At 42.8% G+C, this 20,519-nt stretch overlaps 1 protein-coding gene across 4 annotated transcripts in view; it reads right to left on the bottom strand.

Annotated features, from left to right (window-relative positions):
* The window catches only part of PPP2R1B (protein phosphatase 2 scaffold subunit Abeta), a 36,130-nt gene extending 29,232 nt beyond the window's left edge, over window positions 1-6,898 (bottom strand). For all 4 annotated transcript variants that reach the window (XM_019974772.2, XM_070803394.1, XM_019974775.2 and 1 more), the window contains exons 1-5: window positions 6,759-6,898; window positions 5,820-5,910; window positions 5,316-5,416; window positions 1,907-2,139; window positions 1,471-1,618 (exon numbers count right to left, since the gene is read on the bottom strand). In XM_019974772.2, coding sequence (XP_019830331.2) covers window positions 1,471-1,618; window positions 1,907-2,139; window positions 5,316-5,416; window positions 5,820-5,910; window positions 6,759-6,872 — 687 coding nt within the window. In that variant the 5' untranslated portion in view covers window positions 6,873-6,898. The remainder of the gene's footprint in view (window positions 1-1,470; window positions 1,619-1,906; window positions 2,140-5,315; window positions 5,417-5,819; window positions 5,911-6,758) is intronic.
* Between the last annotated feature and the right edge of the window lie 13,621 nt (window positions 6,899-20,519).

The raw sequence follows: 20,519 nt of genomic DNA on the forward strand, positions 1-20,519 counted from the left end.
ACTGTGAAACTTAAAATTAACAGGTAGTTTACATTGTATTTCTGTTGAACAGTGTTGTTTTAAACCATACTTTATGAACAGTAAAAATGCCAAGAAAAATAAGGAGGGGGTTACCCCAAAAATCAAGATAGAGCGTTACAGTCTTAAGGGGGTAGGGAGTAGGAACTGGGAGGGGTGTTTGTTTGGGAGGCAGAATCATGCTGGGCTTCCTGGATGATGGCTAACCAAGTTCTGTCTCCTTTCATAGATGAAAGTTACAGGATAACATGCCTTGTAATACTTAAGATGCATATTCACTTTGTACTACTTTGTATATATTATTTTAATTAATTTTAAAAATTATTTTCAAAGATTTATCATCTTCAGATCTAGAACCTGAACATGAGACTCAAGGTATGTATCTGCTGCTCTCGATCCTGTACACATACAGTGATCCGAGGGCACAAACTAGGTAAATTGTTCCTCTAGAGTCCAGGAACTCTGGGGGCTGATTCTCCAAAGCACCATACAGAAGAGCACTACAGCTTAGCAGTGAAGGTCACAACTCTGGAGCTAAGCTGCCTAGACTCAAGCCCGCACTCCAACACTGCTCACTATGCAACCATGAGCAATTTACTCCAATTTCCTGTGCCTGTTTCCGAATACGTAAAATGTAAGTAATGACCTCATGGGGCTGTTGTAAGGGCTGAATTACTTCACATATGTAAACTACTTAAAACAGGCTGAAAAAGATTCATTTGGGTGCTTACTAGTGTATCATTATTGCTTTTTGTTGTTATTTAGTCGCTAAGTTGTGTCTGACTCTTTTGTGACCCCGTGGACTGCAGCCTGCCAGTCTCCTCTCCCATGAGATTTCCCAGGCAAGAATGAACACTGGAGTGGGTTGCCATTTCCTTCTCCAGAGGATCTTCCCAAACCAAGGACTGAACCCGCGTCTCCTGCATTGGCAGATGGATTCTTTACCACTGAGTCACCAGGGAAACCCATTATTACTGCTAATTTCTACACTGATGAGATGGAGATCCTTGGATTTATAACTGCCCTCATGCAAAGTTATCCTATACACTCATACAGAGGATGCAGAGGGTCAAAAAGCTTTCCCAATACATGCTATGCTTGTTATCTGAAAGCCAAAAATTCCAGGAAACATTACTGTCCCACAATAATTCAGCCTGCAGTACCCAAAGGTACAGTTACTCTTTAATGTGGCTTTGGTCTTCCTTCCTAATTATGGCTCCCAATTCCTCAACTCCCCTTCAACAGCTGCTAAATGGAAAAGAAAATTACGGTTTGGCTAAGAAAGAATTATAAGGACACTGGGATGGGTAATCTTAAACTTTAGCCAGGCCAGAATTAAGTAATAATTCTGAAAAAAAAAAAATGATCCTAACATGAGAACCAAAACATCCGAAGAAATTCTTCAAATGTAAGAACATATTTGTGTACTTTAATTACTAAGAGTTAACCTACCTGTTCATCTGAAGCTAGATTGGTGAATAAAGGAACGATTTCACTTTTCACACTGTCTAATTCCAAAACTTTTGCAAATTCACCCAATTTGGAAGCAGCAGCACGGCGTACCATTGGTGTGTCATCTGAGCACAAGGAACGGAAGTACCTGCAACAGATAAAATAATGAAGGTATTTCCTGTTACATGTCACTGAGTAAGCATCCCCCAACACACACAGGAATTTCAGAGGTTTTCTCCTACAAACATCAGGCATTAGACTTCTACTCATAGAAGTAACAAAGGCAACCCACTGGTATGTGCACTTGGACACTGGTAACTGCTGTCATCAATCTGACTACCCTGATACCAGCCACTCACTGGTAACAGGGTACTGTGTATCCTGTCAGCTGTGAGCTCCCAATAACCCCAAATAACTAAAAAATACCATATCTTACTGTCTAATTTCTCCTTTGACAGCAACGGAAGCCCTGGGATAGCAAACGCTGAACAAACCACATGCGGATGTGCGAGAGGTGAACCAATCCCCACTTGCTAAGCGCTTCACCAGAGGTACGAAGTGAGCCTCCAGGGCCACTGGTGTGTGCTCCTGCGAGATCTGCCTCAGGGACTCCACAGCCTTGTCTCGAACCACAGTCTCTTCCACAGTTGCCAGGCTTTCCAGAGGAGGCTGCACAGACCAAAATGGAAAACCAGTGAGAAAACTTACTCAACCAGGTTAGATACAGATTATCACCTTTTAAAGTGACTGGAGGGAGGTGGGACAAGTAACCAGAATGTTAGCTACATCACACCAAATGGTTACTTTCAGTTCACACGGTGATGGCATATGCTGTGTCCAACCTGAAGACACGATTTCTGTAGGACAGCCAAGATTTCATGTCCCAGATGGCGATTCCCAGATGGTGTCTACGAATGACACGGTGGAAGAGACCTGACACAGTATTAATATCACTGTGAGCTGAATCACTCGACTTAAAAGCTGTATAGCCAAAGTCGACAGAACCATGTGTACTTCCTCAAGAGTGAGTGCAGAAACATGACCACCTCTGGGCACCACAATTACATGAGGACCCCGCATCAGGACACTGAGGCCACGGCGCCCGGAGTATCATTCTACCGTTCCTGGAGGTGGAAGCTACCTCTGTCAGTTCACTCCACACCACTGCCTTTTCCAAACTATTAAAGGCTGAGTGCAAAATTACTTTTCTCAGAATGCATCCAGGATTTTTCCATGAGCCAGACATAGAGTGGGACTTTATGAAAGAACAATTAAGTGAAAGGTACAGAGACAGTAGGAAACCTTGCCTGCAGCTTTAGAAACAGGAGACCAAATGGGTTGGCCCTGACTAGGATCAGTGAGCGAGTGCAGCACAGCCCAGGGAAAAGTGCAGAGGGCTGATTCTCTCAACTGCTGCTCTTCTGGGTTTGCACTCGGTCTGGACAACTTCAGGATACACCGTGAAGTGCCAATGTTAAAGACAAAAGCCACATGTAGAACTGACCAGGAGAGTGAAATAGAATTATGAGTCAAAGGAAACAAGGGTGTCTACATAATACATTTCAAAAATTATTTGACACAAGGTACTCAGCTTTCCTAAGGGAAATTTCAGAAGCCCTCTGAAAAGATACTGTTTTCTTAAAAGTAAAGGCCTTTCACGATCTGTCCACTGCCTTCTCTGACCTCCTCTCATGCAGTATCATTGATAATCTCTATCACCACTACAGAAGAGCAGGCTCCTGTCTCTTGATTGAAACGTGGCCTATTTCTCCATGACCTTTTCCTACAGCCCTGGGACCACCACTTCTGCCTACTCTAGCACCAACACTTTATACTCTTGCAATCAACCAGTTTCACACTTCCAAGGCTCCTAAACTCTTTCTTTTAAAATGATAATTACTTTTATATTCTAGCACTGAGGAGAGGGAAGAAATAAGGCCATGATTTCTTTGCGCTAGTTTACTTTTGGGGGGGGTGTCTTTTGACTTTTCTTCTTAATTTTTTAAAGATTTACTTTATTCAAGTACCGTGGTCTTACAATGTTATGTTAATTTCTGCTGTACAGCAAATTGATTCAGTTACACATATACATTCTTTTCCGTTATCATTTTATCACAGGACATTGAATACAATTTTATATTCTAATGGAGGAAGATAACAACTCATCAGGACAATAACTCTCTGTAAAGAGAACAGGGGGAATTCCGTGGCAGCCCGATGGTAAGGACTCTGTGCTTTCACTGCTGAGGACCAGGGTTCAACCCCTGGTTGGGGAACTAAGATCCCACAAGCTGTGTGGTGCAGCCAAAGAGGGGGTAAAAACAAGGCTGATGTGGTGAAGGATGATTGGGGAAGGAATTTCAGGTTGAGAGGTCAGGGAAGGCATTGCTGAGATGCATTAAAGCTGGCATCTAAATGATAAGGAGCCAGTCATAGGAAGCTCAAAAACACATGTTATTACAGGGACTATCCAGGGCAATAAGCTTGGTGTATTCAAAGAACAGAACAAAGACTATTGTGAATGGAATGAGGTTATTAAAGGGAACATGATACGAGATAAGCTCATAGGGGCAAATTTTATAAACTAAGGTACAAACTAAGGTAGAAATTATGAATTTTCTAAGAACCATGGCAGGGAGTGATCCATCTCTGGGTGAAGAGTCAACTAGAGTGGTGGGGCAGAAGGTGTGAGTGGAAAGCAACTAGATTACTGCAATAATCTAGAGGAAAGACCATATGGTCTAGAAAGACCAGTGGAAAGATGAGCTAAGTGGTAGTAGAGACGGAAGAAAGAGAACTGATTTGGAATACATGCAGAATCTACAGGAGTGATTGACGGATTAGATTGACGGATTAGTGAGGGGAAACGGATTCAAGAATATCTTCCAGGCTTTGGCTGTCCAACTAACTGGGTAGATGGTGATGCGATTTACTGCAATGGGACAACTAATTACGATACATTTTGGGGAAAAAACTGCGTTCTGTTTCAGACATACTAAATTTGAGATGCCTGTTTGACACCCAAGTAGAAAAATCATAGCAGATATACATAACACAGATATTTATATCTTTCTACATATACCTATATCTGGAGCTCCATGGAAAGGTCAGAGGTAAAGACAGAAGTCATGAGAGTCAGCAATATAATACAGCCAATATTGAAGCCTTGAAGCATACAACCCCATCATCCTGTGCAGCTGTCAAATTCCTAGTCATCTTTCACACCCTAGTTCAGACATTCTCTCCCAAGGACATCTTCCTGATCACCCTGGGTTAATCCCTTTCTCTTTTATGTGCTTCAAATTTTTCCATCTAACACCACATAGTAATTACTTGTTGACACAAAAGGACAGAGGCCTTATTACCCTCCCAATGCTCATCTTTAACATGAACATTGTAACTTCAGTGACTGATATAGAAGGTTCTCAGTAAATTTCAACTGAATTAAACTGAATTCATGAAATTCACAAAGGAAGTCAGAATCAAAAGTTACACTTACAATTAAAGACAAAACTAATAAACATTCCCAAAGCCACAGCATTGTTAGATGAGAATTAAGATTTCCACTATAAGAGGGAAAAAAATCATGAACAGAAACAATCCAGCCCTTTTTCTCCTAACTGCTAAGGTAACAAGTTAGAAAAGAGAAAGTTCCCACATTCACAACCAGAAAAAATAAGAAAGGTTGAGTCCAAAATGCCTACATTATTTGTTCTCTCAATTTGTTCTCCTGTGACTATCCATAAAAAGATCTTCATAAAAAAATGCTGCACTGTCCTATCACCACACAATGTATTATTTATACCGCAAAAGTTCTAGAAGGACAGCAGGCAGAATATACTCACCAGCAAACAGTGGGCAAAGTCAGGACCTCCCACCAGGCCAGTGAAATTTCCCAGCTGCTCAGCAAGAGCTAACAGTACCTCATCTTCATCATAAATTGTATCTGGAAATGACAAGAACCCAGTACTCATCAACAAGGATAGCTGGCCCAAAGCTGGACACTCACACAAAACTAGGAAGACACTCCATATGTAACTAGACAATCTGTCGCCATCCTAACAGCCTTTTCCTCCTTCTCAATCAAGTGTCTTCATGGATTTATTTTATAGAAGGAACTAGAAATTCATAATCGCACATCAATTACTTTTCTATTAGCTAAATAATTAATATCTGAATATGTCCGGCCACAACATTACAATATATGCTTTGCCCTGTTTCTTCACAGTAGAAACAACAGGCTCAGTTTAGTACTAATACTATGGGCAACAAATACAAAACAACAATCCAAGTTTTGAAAGCCACTGGAAAACAGAAATGCCCAGGCCTTTCCTCAAAGAGTCACATACCTGTAAGGAATGGCAGCAGTTCAGTTCGTGTCCTTTCTACTCCGAGTGCTAGAGCAATTGTTGATAATTTCTTAATACTATTGAGACGGAGCTTTAAAAAAAAAAAGTAGAAAGAAGAATGAAGTAAAGAAGCAGTTGTGATTTAGACCAAAAGAGAGTAGCTGCAAATAGGTGAGGTAATGGCATACTGATAAGAAGGAAAAAAAAAAACCTTTAATTTACACTTTATTCTATGAGGAACCTCAAAAACAAGGGAACACGCCTTCTTTAGCTAAAGTAAGATTTCTCAGGAGAAATCCTCTGACGGGCCCATTAAAGAAATGAAAGAAAATACAATATCCGGAAAAGCGAGACAATTTTAAAAAGAGAGAAATGTAGCAGTGGTCAAGCAGGTGAGATGGTTGAGTACCACCCCAGGCTTTTCAAAGAAAAGTTCAATCAGAGATGACATCCCGCCTCCTTTAGGTTAGTTTAGCCACCCCTCCATTCAAGCCGGGCCAGTTTCCAGCAGGCCGCGAGGAAGGCAGTCATTCCCCTGCATTTCAGAGGGCGCCTCGGCGTCCTGCAGCCCCTCGCGGCCCCGCGCCGCCCGCCTCCCGCTCGCCCCGCTACGGGCGCCGCCGGCCCCGGCGTCCTCACCGCCCGGCCCAGAAAGGGCGCCCGGGCGGCAAGCCGGTTCCCCCACGAGCACCCAGGACCAGGTGGGACGCCGGGCCGCCGCCTAAGCGGGTCAGAATAAGGCGTGCGGGGCAGGCTCCGGGGCCGCCGGGTCGAGCCACCAGAACCCCTCATGGGTCCCTCCCCTCCTCCCCGTCAAGTTTCAGCTCAGGGTCCCGGCTTTCAATCCCCGGGCCTCCCCCACAACAGGGGCCGGCTGGCCCCCTTCCCTACCACGCGCTCAGCCAAGCCCGCGTCCGCTGCCGGGCGCGACTCCAATACCTGCACGTCCTCATTGCGGAGCTCGTCGATTAACACCGCAATGGGGTAGAGCGAATCGTCTCCATCTCCGCCGGCGGCCCCCGAGCCGGTGGCAGGCCCCGCCGCACCCGCCATGTTCTTCCTCCTCCTCCTGGACTCGGCCGCCCGCTGCGCCCCCTGGCCCCGCCCCACGCCCTGGCCCCGCCCCGCGCCCTGATAGGCGGGGCTAAGGCCGGAGCTCGGCGGGAGCCGAAGTCTGGGAACTGAGTTCCTGCAGAGCGGGTGGAGACCCCTGCCAGGTCCCCGTTTCCGGAGCTGTAGGTCTGAACTCCAAAAGACAGGTGGGCTTAGAAGGCGAAAGGAGCCTCCGTGTCCTTTTCCCAGGCGAAAGAAACAGGGGCAGGGATTCATCTTGCTCGTGCTGATCTGAAGGCGTCGGGAACCTACCTGCATGACCTGTGCTGTGTCCTCTTAGGACTCAGGGGACCAAGAGGATGCTTGAGGCCAGGAGGAAAAAAGACTTAGCGCCTCCCTCCCCCGATCTCATCCTGGCCCGGAGCCATTTGGGTCTCCATCCCTAATTTCCCCCGCTATATCCTCACGCTTCCACAAGCTTCCACAGAACCCCTCCACCCCTTCCTCCGGCATGTGCGCCAGAATTGTATCTGGCTCCTGCTCCGTAAGACAAATACCGCGGGCGGTGAGAGAAAATGAACAGTGCTATCCAAACTCCCCAGTCAATATTTTTTCCGCTTTTTCCATGCAAGCTGTTAAAAACATGCTGCTCTCTTGTTTTTGTGTTTCTTTTCAGTTTGGTACTGGAATGCTGCCTTCTGTTGTATTTTCTTTCTCTTATTTTTTAGGTCTTTAGCATGCTAGAAGTACAACAATCAAGCAAAACTAGGACAAGCTTTAATCCTTCCAAATTGGGTGAAGCGGCTACTTCGCTTGTACAAGAAAGGCTAACCTGACCTCTCTAGAACTCCAAGAGTCCTCAAAGGCAGCGGTGGGAGGAGGTCCGACGGTATGAGAGTTCTTGCAAAGTTTAGTAGGAAGTTTCCATTTACCCTTGGGCAGGCAGCACGGAATAACTAGAATGTCCTCTTTTTTGTTTGTTTTGGACTATAAGCTGCTTAGAGTGATCACTACCTGTGGTGATCACAAGCTCTGCAATGGTAATTTTATATGTCTGATGAATAAAAAAGGAAAATTGTCAATAAATGTAATTTCAGTTCAGTTCAGTCACTCAGTCGTGTCCGACTCCTTGTGACCCCATGAATCACAGCACACACCAGGCCTCCCTGTCCATCACCAACTCCTGGAGTTCACTCAAACTCATGTCCATCCAGTGGGTGATGCCATCCAGCCATCTCATCCTCTGTCGTCCCCTTCTCCTGCCCCCAGTCCCTCCCAGCATCAGGGTCTTTTCCAATGAGTCAACTCTTCGTGGCCAAAGTATTGGAGTTTCAGCTTCAGCATCAGTCCTTCCAATGAACACCCAGGACTGATCTCCTTTAGGATGGACTGGTTGGATCTCCTTGCAGTCCAAGGGACTCTCAAGAGTCTTCTCCAACACCACAGTTCAAAAGCATCAGTTCTTCAGTGCTCAGCTTTCTTCACAGTCCAACTCTCACATCCATACATGACCGCTGGAAAAACCATAGCCTTGACTAGACGGACCTTTGTTGGCAAAGTAATATCTCTGCTTTTCAGTATACTATCTAGGGTGGTCATAACTTTCCTTCCAAGGAGTAAGCGTCTTTTAATTTCACGGCTGCAATCACCAGCTGCAGTGATTTTGGAGTCAAAAAAAAAAAGTCTGACACCGTTTCCACTGTTTTCCCGTCTATTAATTTAGGTGACTTTAAAAAAATGGGGTTCTTGGAAGTAAACACAGTAGATAAGGCTTTTGATCGTAGTGTAAGTTTAGGAACCAGTGAATCTGAACAGTAATTCTTAATTTAGGCATTCTGGACTATTTGAATGACCACTTTACAACCTGGTATGGCCTTGGGATTTCAATACCTGCATTTGCATGTGTGTCTTAGTGGTGCTTTTACTATTCTGGGATCATGAGAAAAGAACAGAGGTGGATTTAAAATGACAGTGTGTTTTCATGCACAAAATGAAAGTCAAACCACATCATAGACTGCATTGTCACAGTAGTTCTAACAGAAAAGTGGTGAGAAAATTGAGATAATATAGGTCACTTGGTGGTATAGGTATGTTGAACTCAAAAGAAGCTGAGTTTTCACAGGAATACCATAATCACAATACAAGGGATAATTTAGTCTCAGCAAAATACATCATCTGCCATGTTAAATTGCTATAATATTAGTTTGAATGGTATTAGTTTTATGATATCATTTGTATTTAACTTGCAAACTTATATTTTTTAGTTATATAAGAACTATAAATAAAAGATCATTATATTCTTACTTTATATTTGTACAGTTAATAATATAAAATATAATAAATAATATAAAATAATATAAAATAACTGTAATAAAAATAAGTAAACTGAGAGTTTTCAAGATTTTCCAAGTACTATACAAGTTGGAAAAAAAGAAAAGAGGTTTTTTGATTTAGTCCTCTAACCAAAAGACCAGAGAGGGGTTCCTGTTGACATGAGGAAGAGAAATCTATTCTCGTAAAAGTCTTCATCAGACTTCCCTGGCAATCCAGTGGTTAAGACTCTGGTCAGGGAACTGAGATCCTGTATGATGAAGCAGGCCAAAAAAAAAAAAAAAAAGTCAGAAATGATAAAGGAAGCAAGCACAGAAAGAAGCACATTAAGTCAGTTCCACATCATCTCTCAGGGCAGATATTAACTCAAGCTTAGACAAGCTTCAATACGCTGAATATAAAACCTAGTACACTGATGGATGCTAAGCTATTTTGTTTAAAACTCAAATACACTTTGCTTACCCAAGCACAATGAATTGGACACCTATGAAATAACTATGATTAAATATGAAATCACAAGCTGAGAAAATAGGCCCCAGAAGATTGCCTGGTTTGAGAGTCATCAATTCTGGACTTCAATTCCCTCCCTATGCCTCGGTTCCGCCTCCACCCCCTCACCCTCAATAAAATGGAGCTAACCATCTCTGACTCCCTTTCCAGTTACTGTGATTATGTGAGAATGAAACAGACAGTAAACATGGAGATGCTAGTAAATCCTTCAATAAAGAAAGTAATTAAAACAAATAGACTGCAGCAGAAAGAGCCTATTTCAAAAATTGGGTTGAAGGGAAACTGGAACTAAATCTAAGTCTTTTGGGGAGTGTGGTCCACTGACTACCTGAATTACCTAAAATGCTTGTTAAAAATGCAGATACCTGGCCTACATCCAGGATCTACTGAATAAGAACCCTTGAGAATGGGGCACATTTTTACCATGCCCCCTGGTGATTTTAATGTACACTGATATTCAAAAGTCATTGATTTGATAAGTTTATCCGGAAAAATCATTTCCAGGTCAACAAGGAAACATCTGCTCAGGAAGAGTCTGCTCAGATAGCCTCTGGAAGCTACCTCTGTCCAGAAAAAGCAAATGACAACTCCAGTTGCTCATCGCGAAACAGTTCTGTCCCTTCTGGTTGTGGGTTTTGCCAGTTAAACAGATCCCTCCTTTGCGGGATTCCTGGAAGCTAGCAAAGCACCACAAATACAGTCCTGTGGCGCTGAGCTGTTTCCACGCTCCCCTCTCCCCTCTGTTGCTCCCTCTGGTCTCCTTTCCCTGTCCCACACCCATGACAAGGAACTAGTGGCCCGGGAGCATCAGGGGCAACCACTGAGATGAGACAGGATTGGAGGCAACCCCTGGGAAGCAGTGTGATATGCTCAGCACAAAAGCATGGAATTCGGACACCCACGTACAGTTCACTTATCCAGTCAATCAAAGGAAGACAATGTTAGACTTGCCAGTTCTTGGTCAGATGAAGCATGGAGAATACTGAGAAGCACAAGCTGACGGGATCCACAGCTCTGAGTGTCGCAATAGAAAAGGGTTAGTCCTAAGGAAGTCTGAATGACGTCACCGTGTTCTCCTGCCTCTTGCCTCACGTTTATTAGGGTTGCCTCTTCTGCAGAGCTCTACAAGTAAGCACTCCTTCAAGCGCTGATCTGTTCCAGAGTCACCCCACTGGGAGCAAAGGCTGAGTGCAGAGAAAGAACTGTGCATAGGAGGTTCTCTCAGGGCAGACCCAGAAGCACCATTCTCTGAGAAAAAGGTGGGTGGCTCAGTTCAGGCACGGAAAACCAGAGGCATATACAGATACTTTCCAACCCTCTTCATTTAGCGAGATGAACCTGGGAAACCGATTCCCAGGTCTGTACTTAATTCATGGCAGAGTAGTAATTATCACCACAGCATTAATGACATTTCAAATTTATATTTATATAAAGAATGTCCTCATTCTGTGAGACTCAAATATTTGCCCCTCAGCTCTACCTTGATATTTTCTTCTTCTTTCTCTTTTTCCATTTTGTGGCAAAATTTTAATCCCAACGTTATGGATGGGAATACTTGGCAAAGAAAAAGAGACTTTACCTGGACTCACACAGTGACTCAAAGAAGCTGAAGAACTCATAACCAGGGATGCTCACTATCATACCTTGCTTTATCCCCCAGCCCCCACCATGCCACAGCTTACCACTGTATGTAAAAAAGGTATTGGAGGACTTCTCTGGTGGTCCAGCAATTAAGACTCCATTCTACCAGTGCAGCAGGCATGAGTTCGATCCCTGGTGGAGATCCCATGCGCCATGCAGTGTGACCAAAAAAATAAACAATAAAAAGGTATTGGATTTCCAGAGCAAATCTTTCTTTGAATTCTTGGGAAGAATATAATTCTTGGGAAGAGATGGTTCTGACTCAGGCCAGTCTATACAGTGGTTAAGAGAGTACACAGTGAAGTCAGGAAGACCTTGATTGACATCCTCGCTCTATCAATTATTAATTGTGTTCAGTTCAGTTCAGTTGCACAGTCGTGTCCGACTCTTTGCAACCCCATGGACTGCAGCACACCAGGCCTCCCTGTCCATCACCAACTCCTGGAGTTTACTCAAACTCATGTCCATTGAGTCAGTGATGCCATCCAACCATCTCATCCTCTGTCATCCCCTTCTCTTCCTGCCTTCAATATTTCCCAGCATCAGAGTCTTTTTCAATAAGTCAGTTCTTCACATCGGGTGGCCAAAGTATTGGAGTTTAGGCTTCAGCATCAGTTCTTTCAATAAACACCCAGGACTGATCTCCTTTAGGATGGACTGGTTGTATCTCTTTGCAGTCCAAGGGACTCTCAAGAGTCTTCTCCAACACCATAGTTCAAAAGGAACAATTCTTTGGCACTCAGCTTTCTTTATAGTCCAACTCTCACATCCATACATGACTACTGGAAAAACCATAGCGTTGACTAGACGGACCTTTGTTGGCAAAGTAATGTCTCTGCTTTTGAATATGCTATCTAGGTTGGTCATAACTTTTCTTCCAAGGAGTAAGTGTCTTTTAATTTCATGGCTACAGTCATGATTTGCAGTGATTTTGGAGCCAACTAATTGTGTGACTTTGGGCAAATTACATACCCTCTCTGAACCTTGGTTTCTTCATCTGTAGAGTATGGTTGTAAACCTTACTTCTCGTGGTTGTTAAGATTAAATAATTAAGATGTAGTGCCTAGATTAGTATCTGACAAGATTAAGCCCTCAGAAATTTGCCATTAATAGTTATTATCTACTGAGGAAGCAGAAGCAGGAAAGAAAACATTCCAATCAGCTGAGCTTTGGCAACAAAGAGGACCCATGTGAAAAGCTGATGAAATCTACATGGTTTAGAGTCAGATGATCTGATTCAAGGCCTTCCAGGAGGCTTTCTCATTGGTAAGGTAGAGACAATTCTTACCTTACTTCTCTTTCAGGATTGTTTCAAGGAGTAAGATCCAGACTGTAAAGGACTTGCGAAATGGCAGGCATAACACAAATGTTGGCAGTTTTGTTTTTGACTTCCAGGGGCTCACTGAGTCCTTGAATCCAGTGCCCACACCAAACACATAATGAGAACATCTGGAGTAAGCCTCTGTTAGTAAGCCTCTGTAAGTAAGTTCAAGGTCTGTTGTCCTCCCAGTTCCTGAATAACAACAGTCAGAATGAGTACCTCCCTGACCACAAGGGTATATTTAAGATGCAACAAACCCAGTGATTGAGAAGGCATGGTGACCTTTCGCAAAAGTCTTAGGCCCCTGAGTCCTATCATTGCCCTAATATTCTAGGACAGACCGATGGGTATCTTGCCAGATGCTATACACAGTCCAACAAATACCCTTTGTTACAGTGTTAAGTGAAAAAGCAAAGAATACGGTGTTACTGAAACTATAGTACACAGGGTACTTTGAACTGAAAATGTTTGGAAATAATAAATTGTTCCTAAATAGTTAATATTAAAATACCTTAAGATTTTTTAAAAAAAGCAATGTGTGTGCAGTAGTATAACACATTATAATACTACACAGTGTGTGTAGTAGCTATTTGTGTAAAATAGAATGAACACACATGTGCTTGTATGAGCATTTAAAAAAAATTTTTTTTTTTTTTAAATCTCTAGGAGCACACACATGACTAACCACATTGGTTGATGGAGTATCTGGGAAACAGAAATATAAGGAGATTTTTCAGTGTACAATCTATTTATCCTTTTGTTTGCTTTTTACTATTTCAGTTCAGTTCAGTTCAGTCACTCAGTTGAGTCCGACCCTTTGCTACCCCATGAATCGCAGCACACCAGACCTCCCTGTCCATCACCAACTCCCGGAGTTCACTCAAACCCATGTCCATCGAGTCAGTGATGCCATCCAGCCATCTCATCCTCTGTCGTCCTCTTCTCCTCCTGCCCCCAATCCCTCTCAGCATCAGGGCCTTTTCCAATGAGTCAACTCTTCCCATGAGGTGGCCAAAGAAGTTTCAGCTTCAGCATCAGTTCTTCCAATGAACACCCAGGACTGATCTCCTTTAGGATGGACTGGTTGGATCTCTTTGCAGTCCAAGGGACTGTCAAGAGTCTTCTCCAACACCACAGTTCAAAAGCATCAATTCTTCAGTGCTCAGCTTTCTTCACAGTCCAACTCTCACATCCATACATGACCACTGGAAAAACCATAGTCTTGACTAGACAGACCTTTGTTGGCAAAGTAATGTCTCTGCTTTTGAATATGCTCTCTAGGTTAGTCATAACTTTCTTTCCAAGGAGTAAGCGTCTTAATTTCATGGCTGCAATCACCATCTGCAGTGATTTTGGAGCCCAGAAAAATAAAGTCTGACACTGTTTCCACTGTTTCCCCATCTATTTGCCATAAAGTGATGGGACCAGATGCCATGATCTTCGTTTTCTGAATGTTGAGCTTTAAGTCAACTTTTTCACTCTCCTCTTTCACCTTCATCAAGAGGCTTTTTAGTTCCTCTTCACTTTCTGCCATAAGGGTGGTGTCATCTGCATATCTGAGGTTATTCATATTTCTCCCAGCAATCTTGATTCCAGCTTGTGCTTCATCCAGCCTGGCATTTCGCATGATGTACTCTGCATATAAGTTAAGTAAGCAGGGTGGCAATATACAGCCTTGACATATTCCTTTTCCTATTTGGAAACAGTCTGCTGTTCCATGTCCAGTTCTAACTGTTGCTTCCTGACCTGCATACAGGTTTCTCAAGAGGCAGGTCAGGTGATCTGGTATTCCTATTTCTTTCAAAATTTTCCACAGTTTATTGTGATCCACACAGTCAAAGGCTTTGACATAGTCAATAAAGCAGAAATTCATGTTTTTTTCTGGAATTCTCTTGCTTTTTCCATGATCCAGTGGATGTTGGCAATTTGGTCTCTGGTTCCTCTGTCTTTTCTAAAACCAGCTTGAACATCTGGAAGTTCATGGTTCATATTGCTGAAGCCTGGCTTGGGGGAATTTTGAGCATTACTTTACTAGCGTGTGAGATGAGTGCAATTGTGCAGTAGTTTGAGCCTTCTTTGGCATTGCCTTTCTTTGGGATTAGAATGAAAACTGACCTTTTCCAGTCCTGTGGCCACTGCTGAGTTTTCTAAATTGCTGGCATATTGAGTGCAGCACTTTCACAGCATCATCTTTCAGGATTTGAAATAGCTCAACTGGAATTCCATCATCTCCACTAGCTTTGTTCGTAGTGATGCTTTCTAAGGCCCACTTGACTTCACATTCCAGGATGTCTGGCTCTAGGTGCTACTGCTTCCCAGGTGGCACTTGTGGAAAAGAATCCACCTGCCAGTGCAGGTGATGCAAAAGTTGCGGGTTCGATTCCTGGGTGGGGAAGATTCCCTGTAGAAGTTAATGGCAAGTCACTCCAGTACTCATGCCTAGAAAATTGTGTGAACAGAGGAGCCTGGTGAACTACCATCCATGGGGTCGAAAAGAGTTAGGCACAACTGAGCAATTGAGCACACGCACACAGATTTTACTCAAATTTCATCAATTTTTCCACTAGTGTTTTTTTTTTTTTCTATTTCAGGACCAAATCCAGAATAACACGTTGCATTTAAGCTTTTTAAATTCTGAACCAAAGAAGTTATTACATATTCAAACAAACAATCAAACCTTCTAGCTATTGGTTACCATACCGTAAACTGGACTCTGCCTCTGCCTGGCTGGTCTCACCCTTGACCTGCAGGGATCTGTATTCATAGTCCTCCCACCCCTACCCCAACCCTTGCCAACTAGTCCCTGTCTAGCCCTGCTATGTCCATGGGTTAGATTCCCTTCTTTGCCCTCATTTTTGTAAGCCCTCATCACCACGGATTGTACTACACCCACCCAACATAGGTAGCTTTCAGGATTATGGCACAGTGTCCCCAGACCCCAGTTAAACAGAGATTTGATTTAGCAAAGCAGAGATGACTTAAAATATTACTGATCTCCTCAAAGCTGTTCCCTCTGATGTCCCCTGAAGATGGTATTCTCATTTTTTTTTTTACCTTATCTGCCGAGCAGAACTGTTAGGGAAAAGGTCACAGGAGTAAGAAAGAAGCAGAGCCAAGACCCCTGGATGTACCATTTATATCTCAGCAGACATTCCACTGGGACTGTAATCAGAAACCGGAATTTCCACTGACTTCTAGGACTTCAGGAAAGCAGCTCCCTTTCTAATCTAGCTGTGTGATTAAATTAGCTGAGGGCTCACCGTGTTCTAGAAAACCCCTGCAGACAAGATCAGGTGCATCCAGGGCGGTATGGCCATGGACAGACAAAGCAGAAACAGTCTCACAGACTTTAGAAACAAACTTAAGGTTACCAAAGTGAACAGGTAGAAGGAGGGGAATAAATGAGGTGTTTGGGATTCACATATACACACTACTGTATATAAAAGAGATAACTGGCCTTCTATACAGCACAGGGAACTATACTCAGTAGTCTGTGATAGCCTACCTGGGACAAGAATCTGAAAAAGAGTGGATATATGTACATACCATGACTGAACCACTTTGCTGTCCAACTGAACTAATAGCATTGTAAATCAACTTTACCTCAATATAAAGTAAAAACAAACAAACAAAAAGCCCCTACAAAAACTGACTATATTATTGGTACACTCTGTCTTACTAGGATAACCCCTAGGCTGTGATTATTGGAGGCAAAATAAGAAGGTGGTAAAAGAATGAAACAAATTTGACTAGATCCTGTTCTTGTTCTTGTAGTTATTCTTCGGTCACTCAGTCACGTTTTACTCTTTGTGACCCCACAGACTGCAGCCCGCCAAACTTCCCTGTCCTTCACCATCTCCTGGAGCTTGCTCAAACTTGTGTCCATTGAGTTGGTGATGCCATCCAACCATCTCATCCTCTGTTGTCCCCTTCTCCTCTTGCCCTCAATCTTTCACAGCATCAGGGTCTTTTCCAATGAGTTGGTTCTTTACATAAGGTGATCAAAGTATTAGAGCTTCAGCTTCAGCATCAGTCCTTCCAATGAACATGCAGGACTGATTTCCTTTAGGATTGACTGGTTTGATCTCCTCGCAGTCCAAGGGACTCTCAAGAGTCTTCTCCAGCACCACAGTTTGAAAGCATCAGTTCTTCAGCACTCAGCTTTCTTTATAGTTCAACTCTCACATCCGTACATGACTACTGGAAAAACCATATTTTTGGCTATCTGGACCTGTGTCTGCAAAAGGGCCTGTTCTTATCTATGCCCTTCTTATCATTCCAGATACCTAGACATAATATCTAAAAGAGAGGTCATGAGAGCGTAAGATCATGGTTAAGAGGGAAGGTCTGGTGCCAGAGAGACTGCTTGGGTTTGAATTCCAGGTCCACAACTTTCTACCTAGGTGATCTGAGTATCAGTTTCCCTATCTTTAAAAAGAGGATAATAGTTATCAAGCTCATAAAGATGTTGTAAAGATTACGAGTATGAGGGAAAAAAAGCAACTTGAAGTATTCTTGACATGTGGTGGTTTAGTCGCTAAGCCATGTCCGACTCTTGTGACCTTATGGACTGTAGCCCACCAGGCTCTTCTGTCTGTGGGATTTCCAGGGAAGAATACAGGATTGGGTTGCTATTTCCTTCTCCAAGGGATCTTCCTGACCCAGGGATCAAACTGTGTCTCCTGCATTACAGGCAAATTCTTTACCATAAGCCACCTAGGAGTAAATACTTAATAAATATCAGCTATTACTCATTATTTGTCTACAGAGCAAATCTGATGATCTAGAGGATGTAAAAAAGCATAAAAGGAAAACAAGAAATCCCCAAAATAATGAAAAACCCAAACCTCAATACATTCCTGACAAAGTTCTAAGATTGAGTTCAGAAATAGGTATCTATCTTTGTGTGTTAAAGAAATCTTCTTTATCAAAGAGCTGAACTTGTCTGTCCCTAAAGGCCTACAGCGGCCTAAGTGGATATCCTATGCTTTTAAATGCAAATTCTACTTCCTTTTGCAAATGTTTGCTTTTCAACGCATGACCTACACACGAGGAGAAGTCAAAGGTATTTTGAAGCATTTTACTCTATAGAGGCTCAGCCCCTGCTACATTAAGTTGAGCTACTGTGCTGTGGATAATGTCAGCATCTGATGGAGGGGAGAACTTTGAACATTCGTGTATCCTTTGAGTTGCCTTTGATGATATCAGTAAGTTAGCAGAAGCAAAGTTAAGACTGTGCTTTGCTCATGTTTGGAAAATTGAAGATGTGTAAATGACTGGTGTGTGTTAGTCCCTCAGTCATGTCCGACTCTCTGTGACCCCATGGACAGTAGCCCACCAGGCTCCTCTGTTCATGGAAATCTGGCAAGAATACTGGAGTGGGTAGTCATTCCCTTCTCCAGGGGACCTTCCCAACCCAGGGATTGAATCCAGGTCTCCTGTATTCCCCTTAAAAGTAGTCGCTTCCCCATCTTAACCAAACACATATCTTTTACTGCCTGAATACCATCAAGGTCACTTCAAACAGAAGGGAAATTAACTGTGAAAATTTTACTTGTGGGTCATTTACCAAGCAGGGAACCACTGTTGTGGTGATGATCCAGCTCCCACAAATTATGGACATGGGTTTTCCCAGGAAAACTGTGCAATTTTAGACGCATAGGTATATATTTATTTTTTAGGTATATATTAATATTATATTAATAAATTTATATTTAGAAATATAGGCATATAGAAATAACTCAGATATTTCAATTTACACTGGAATTTTGACACCAAGGATACAGCTAATATGAAACTAATCAGACTCCTGGAGGAAAAAAAACCCACTGAAGCTTCTAGTGAGTGCAGGGTGCCCTCTGCTGGATACTAGGGCATTGCAGACGAGGCTGCGTTGAGTTTCTGGAAACTGATACCTGGGAGTAAAACAAAACCCAAAAAGCATGGCAACAAATTTAAACTTTGGGTTCTGTTTTTTACAGTACCTCTGGTAATTTCAGGCTCTGGGAACACAATTATAGAAATGTCCCAAGGAATAGGGAAAGGGGCTGAGTTTTTAAAAATCCACAAGATTCTTTTACAAAAGCAGCACTGTAGAACCAGCCTCATTTTCTATGTAACTCCACAAATATTTCATCGAGAGAAAAAATGGGAGCATATTATAGGAAATACCAAGGAGGCTTAGAGACGTATTGTTAATAGGGAGACAAGGAGCAAGACCAATTCCGGAATGATACATGGTGTTTTTTTGTTGGTTGAATGAGCACATTTCAGGTCACTTCTCTCAAAACGAGATTAACCTTTGCTCTTATTTCTGAGAGGGGTGGAAAGCAGATCCAAAGAAACTCTGCAGAAGACCAGTGGCAGAATAACAAAGACGAGGTTTTCACTGTACTTGTGTCAAATAAAGGGAGCCAAGTATGTAAAATCAGCAAAGCAGGTTCCCCAGTGTGTCCTGAGCAGGAGGGCCCAATACCCACATGTTCCTATTCAAGACAACCACAGGTCCTTATCTGAGGAGGCAGTAGCGTTTGAAAACCCCCGGGCAGTCTTCCTGAAGGCTGGGTCTGCTGGCTCAAACTCTCCTCCCATGTAACAAGTAAATTAATTACATGACATCTGAATGGGTCTAAAATTGCCAAAACTAGTCATTCCCTTTTTTTTTTTTTTTTTCCAGATTGTTATTCAAATGTACTGAGATGAGAGGATCAATGAGAAGGGAACCATAGTAAATTATTAACATCCATTCATGTACTTCAGTATCACATTAGTTAACTGTTTCCCAGAAAGCAGGGCCAAGAGAGAAGGAGAGATGAGACAGGTAAAGTTTGATAGAAAAAGCATAATAAAGGGTCGGGGGAGGGGAAGAGGCCTGGATGGAGGGTGGTTAGCAGGGGTTGTCATTGGAAAAGGACCCCAAACATTTTGCTGACTTAATTATCTTTGAGGGCTTCCCCATGGCTCAGTGGTAAAAGACTCTGCCTGCAATGCTGGAGATGCAGAAGGCGTGGTTCAACCTCTAGGTTGGGAAGATTACCCGGGAGGAGAAAATAGCAAGCCTCTCCAGTATTCTTGCCTGGAGAATCCCATGGACAGAGGAGCCCAGTGGACTACGGTCCATGGGGTCATAAAGAGTGAGGCACGACTGAGCACACACTCAATAATCTTTTATCTTTGGTGGGATTGCTTTCCAGTCTCTAGTGTCATCAGCAGTGGGTAATTAGAGGGTCCCCAGGTGATTCTCTTGTGGAGCTTCAGTTGAGAATCACTGCTCTATGAATCACATCTCCAGTATTCAGTATAACCCACTGAAGCAAACAGACCAGAATCCATAACTTCCTCACTTGGCAACTTGGAACTCAAGGGTTAAAATGGCAAATTGCAGGCCAGTGGTACCAATTGCCAAATACTGATTCTGCAGGCAAACAAAGGTCAAAGAGAACCATCCTAAGGAAGGAAGTGGCTGAAATGCAGATCTGCAAAAAATCCTTGTCAGAAGAAGTTAGTTTTATCTCACACAATCTTTTGGCTGTTAGAACCATCAAGAATCACCTGCTTTATACTTTTATCTCTAGGCATGTCAAGACAGAACAAGCAGCCTAGGAACTAGAAGCAAAAACAAACAAAAAAACCCTACCATTTTAAAGTATTTTATGAAGATATCTTAAGATTTCCTCAAACATTTTAAAGAAATACTCGTATTCAAGTAAACTGCTATTTAACCCAATTAATTTAATTGTGAGCTGTTTATTCTAAGGAGCCACAACGGAAGTTCCCAGTCTGCCCTTATCACTACAATTTCACATTCTTATATCCCTTATCTGAATGGCCCTCACTTCATTTAT

Source organism: Bos indicus, chromosome 15, assembly GCF_029378745.1.
Source record: "Bos indicus isolate NIAB-ARS_2022 breed Sahiwal x Tharparkar chromosome 15, NIAB-ARS_B.indTharparkar_mat_pri_1.0, whole genome shotgun sequence".
Taxonomy (NCBI): Eukaryota; Metazoa; Chordata; class Mammalia; order Artiodactyla; family Bovidae; genus Bos; species Bos indicus.